The sequence below is a fragment of the Solanum dulcamara genome, chromosome 5, assembly GCF_947179165.1.
Source record: "Solanum dulcamara chromosome 5, daSolDulc1.2, whole genome shotgun sequence".
Lineage (NCBI taxonomy): Eukaryota > Viridiplantae > Streptophyta > Magnoliopsida > Solanales > Solanaceae > Solanum > Solanum dulcamara.
The window spans coordinates 8,444,191-8,448,655 of NC_077241.1; the positions used below are offsets into that span (position 1 = coordinate 8,444,191).

At 28.8% G+C, this 4,465-nt stretch overlaps 1 protein-coding gene across 1 annotated transcript; it reads right to left on the bottom strand.

Annotated features, from left to right (window-relative positions):
* Positions 1-342: 342 nt before the first annotated feature.
* LOC129890822 (pectin acetylesterase 8-like) lies at positions 343-3,716 on the bottom strand. Its single transcript, XM_055966297.1, has 12 exons — positions 3,557-3,716; positions 2,962-3,044; positions 2,601-2,727; positions 2,231-2,310; positions 1,872-1,958; positions 1,561-1,685; positions 1,412-1,475; positions 1,195-1,248; positions 1,032-1,109; positions 871-949; positions 655-794; positions 343-426 (listed from the first exon to the last, which is right to left on the bottom strand). The coding sequence occupies exons 1-12, from the start codon at positions 3,714-3,716 to the stop codon at positions 343-345; spliced, it is 1,161 nt and encodes a 386-aa protein (XP_055822272.1).
* Between the last annotated feature and the right edge of the window lie 749 nt (positions 3,717-4,465).

Consider the following 4,465-nt stretch of genomic DNA (forward strand, 5'->3'; position numbering starts at 1 on the left):
ATCATCAGCAATGTAAGTTATTGAGGAAAAAGTATCATTAATGGATTGATACCCTTGATTTATGCTATCGAAAAAAAATGGATTTAGCTGGGTAGCGCCCAAATATAACTCCTCGTGAATGTATCTTATGCACAACTCATTAAAATTTGGCAATCAATATTCTTGTTATATACAATATAAGTAATGACTTAACTTCATATATTATATATATTAGAATACATGTATCAAGTACTTGAATAATTAACATATGTTTTATTTCACAACTTTTTAATATAATTCATTGCCATTTTGCAGTTTCCATGTGTTTAAGTAACCCCAGCAGCATAATCCAAGGAGTTTATTTCATGGGATTGGCAAGTCATGCTTGTCTATGAGATAATAGTACTGCCTGTCAAAGTACCAATCCCCAAATGCCTTTATCATTGTCTGCATAAAAACCTTAATTAATAAGTGTCATGTGGCATCGTTAGACTAGACATAAAGTATACGAAAAAAATGAAGACCTTTGAAAGTTGTGGTGTAAAATAAGCATTTAATATTTGTGTAATTATAAATTATTTCATAAAACATGAAAAAGAAAATTTTAAATTGAGTTGTTTTTTTTTAAAAAAAAAATATGACATCCTTTTCGGAACAAACTAAATAATGTCATACCACATTATTCACCACACTGACATTCTGTGGCTTCCAGTAATTCAGAAGTCTAGTATGATGAAATTGAGAGTCAATGAAAGCTCCTCTTAATTTTGGGTCACTTGCATTTGGCAACTTAGTTAACAACTCCAATCTAAGTTCTGAAATAAAATAACTCAAATAATTAGACAATTGCAAACTTGAATATTGGAAAAAATGTTTAAATTGTAATCTAACCTCTCAGGTTTTTCTTTTGATTAGCAGAGAAATTATTCTGTTTAATGGCATTGTAATAATCACCTAATGTAGTACCAACCTACAATACAATTTATTGGTCAAAATTCGTGTAGTTTAACCCTCAAGAAATGAAACATGACAAGTATATATAATATAATCACCTGAATTATATCGAACGGTGACATAATTGTATAAAGTGGTGTTTTGATATCTTGTTGGATATTTTGTGGGAAGAAACACTGTAAAAACGTATCGAGACGATTTTCAGTAATAATATCAACATTAATCCACAAGAAGGAAAATTAATCTAGTAATATTTTTTACCAATTCTGGCTTCATTCTTGAAGTGCAGGATTTTGGTAAAGCTTTGGCTGACCCCTGCAACTCAAATAAGCAATAAGTAAAGCTTATTAGCTCGGTCCAAGTAACTTTTAGACGTATCATATATTAACTCAACAATTCATTTTTGACTTGTTCATTTGATACCTCTTGTCATGTGAAAATGCAAGGAGAAGAAGAAATACGAAAGGAGATTATTTACATGTAATGTAACAAGTGCTTTATAGATTGGTTCGAAGCTTTTTCCCTTCTGAAGAGTCTTGTTACTGGAAAAAGAACAAATTGTAACGTAATTCTTACACATGAATTATCTTGGAAAAATTGATCATGTAACACGATAAAATGTCTTACACATCGACGAAATAGCCACTATCAGTCAAGCATTTTATTCTCGGAGTATTAATCAATAGTTTGCTGAAGCGATCACAATATAACATTGCTGGATATGCGCCAGCAGAACTGCCAATAAGAAGGGCCTAGTAGTACAATAAGTTAAACTTCTATTAGTATGCATAAAAGCAATATTTTATTTATCTATGTTGCTCAGACTTTCCAAAATGCACTACTTTTAAAATATCTGACACACTCGTCGATATTTTTGAAGAACCCGAGCGACATAGTTTTTGTTTACTTTGTATAATAAGTAAATTAAGTTGACATACATTTTTCGCATCCTTTAATCCTTTTGATAACAGATCCTCCATCACTGCAGAAAAAATTCTTGCACCTCTAAAGTGAAGATCGGTAGCCTAAAAAAGATTAAAGAAGTAAGAATATAATTGAAGATTTTCTAAACTCTATAATAATGAATAATAGTATGTTATCGTGGAATTCGTCATCAAGATGTATCATTCTTACACGGTTAACGAATTCATATTAATGCTAAAACTTGTTTCAAGCTAATTCAAAAATAAAAGAAGTTTATCAATCCACCCCCACCCCCACCCCCACACACATTATTTTCAAAACAAGAAAAAGAAAACCATATGATATAAGATTATGTTGCTTTATAATAACATACAGGATCAACTCTTTCAACATCACCAGTGAATGCTCCTCCATCACAATATGCAACCATAACTTTGTTCCAGTTGAACAAGTCTGCACGTTTTGCATTGTAAAGGCTATTAGTTTTGCAAATTATTACATTTATATATCTCGTAGTAACCACAAATATACGTCTTGATAGTGAGAATCGAACTTGCACCTTTTTTTTTGTTAAGTTCGATAGTGAGAATCGAACTTACACCTACTAAGTGGAAGACTTATTATTACACTCATATAAGTGACTATTATTAGTTATTATATTAATTAATTCCTTCTAATTTTGTAACGTTTCAAACAATCATAGAAATATGTAACAAAATAAAATAAAATTGGTGTTTAATTACCTGGATTAGCACTTTTATTCTTGCTAAAGTGACCTCTAAATTTGAATGTACCCATAAGTTTTGAAGAACCAAAAGAAGTCCGTGAACGATTTTGGCAGTCACTTACATCTCTACACCATCCTCCTCCCTAATAACAACAAAGTATTACAACTCAAATATTATCCCAAAAATATTTGTATATAATTTTATTTAAACGACTCGAATTGTGCTATTATAATGGACAGAATTAATTAATAGATGATCATTAATACCTCCAAACTTATAACGGGTTATTTTTTCATAAACTAATTTTGCTACGACCCGTAATAAATGCAAGGATATATATATAATAATTCTGAGGATTAATTTAAGTAAGGCTTACAGAGAGGTGAATCATCCAGCTTTGAGCACCTTCTCCAAATCCTCTATCCATGTAGTATGCTGGTGGGGTTCCATCCAAGCATACTTGCATTTAGAGTCGCTAAAGTCTTTAGTGATAATTATATAAAGAGAGAAAAATATAGTATTTTTTATAAATATTTGTATTATATTATTATTGTTAAATAATTATTGCAAAATCTTTTATTTGTTGTAGTGGCAGAAGAATATTATTTTCATAAATCTCATTTTATGTGATATTGTTTGACTGAATATAAAATTTTAATTTAATTTTTTTTTCTTTTTTGAACTTATATTTTAATATAAGTCATAGATATTTGTGTGACTATAAATCTCATTAATAAAATTATCATTTTCTTTTTGGAATAGACAAAAAATATGTCACATAATAAATTGAAAGTTTTTTTAAAATTTTTATAAAATCCTCTCGAATAGTGTATTTTTATTAAAAAGTTTATTAAATATGTACAAATAGTAAATTAAAAACACTTGAATTCGTCGTTATAAAATTCAGAACTTATAAAGTCAAAATTCTGGCTTCTCTAGTTTATAAGTTGTATATAAGTGAAGGAATTTACCTGCTCCTTTAGACACAACATTCTTAACGATTGTTTTCTCAATAAAGTATTCATCAATAGATGTGTCCTTTTGTTGATTAGGTGTATTTTCTGCCAATAAAATGGTCAATGAACAAAGGAGTAACAAAACAAGTTTGAAGGATCTTGTTGCCACCATCATCCCAACTGAGAATATAAAACAAGTGAAGTGTGATAATATATTAGGGAAATTAATCAACAAGTAGAGTGTATAATATAATTACAATAAAAGAAGTTACTATATGATTATTCCTGTATAAATCATGACCAAGAATCTACTACTATTTGACAATTCTTTTCATGATCATGAGAAGAAACAAAGGTGCATATGTACCTTTTTAAGTCTCAAAATGAAATAAACCTTGCCAATAAGAATGTATACTATTGTCTATATTATATATATATAATAAATATGCCTTGGTTGGCAAAAGTTAGGCAATCCAGCACATGTTGTAATAATGTAACTGCTACAATTTATACCAGTATACTTTTTAGCATTTTTATATTTAGTAATAATTTAATTTTAAAATATTTATTTTATTTTTTAATGAGATGATTTATAGCACACAAACATCTATGACTTATTTTAGATCATAAATTTCAAAATTCTTTCTTTTTCAAATTTCGTGTCCAATCAAACTACATCATATAAATTGAGATAGAGGAAGTATAACGTAGATGGCTTGATTTACTAATAGGGTGTATTTGGTTCATTTGAAAATGTTTCTTACTGCAAATAAGTGAGTTTCTTACTTATTTTTATAATATTTTGTAACTAAACAAAAAATATTATTCCAAGATCATTTGTATATAATCTAATCAAATACTATATATTGAAATTGGCATAGTAAACTACGGTATGGATGGTAGGGCTAGGGGCTATGGAGTTGG

What these genes read in the sequence shown, in the direction of transcription:
- LOC129890822 (XM_055966297.1), bottom strand. Translation starts at nt 3,716, where the DNA reads ATGATGGTGGCAACAAGATCCTTCAAACTTGTTTTGTTACTCCTTTGT. An exon ending in CAAGAATGAAGCCAGAATTG is followed by an intron (nt 1,110 to 1,194) that starts GTAAAAAATATT and finishes ACGTTTTTACAG; the next exon opens with TGTTTCTTCCCACAAAATAT. An exon ending in CACCGTTCGATATAATTCAG is followed by an intron (nt 950 to 1,031) that starts GTGATTATATTA and finishes ATTGTATTGTAG; the next exon opens with GTTGGTACTACATTAGGTGA.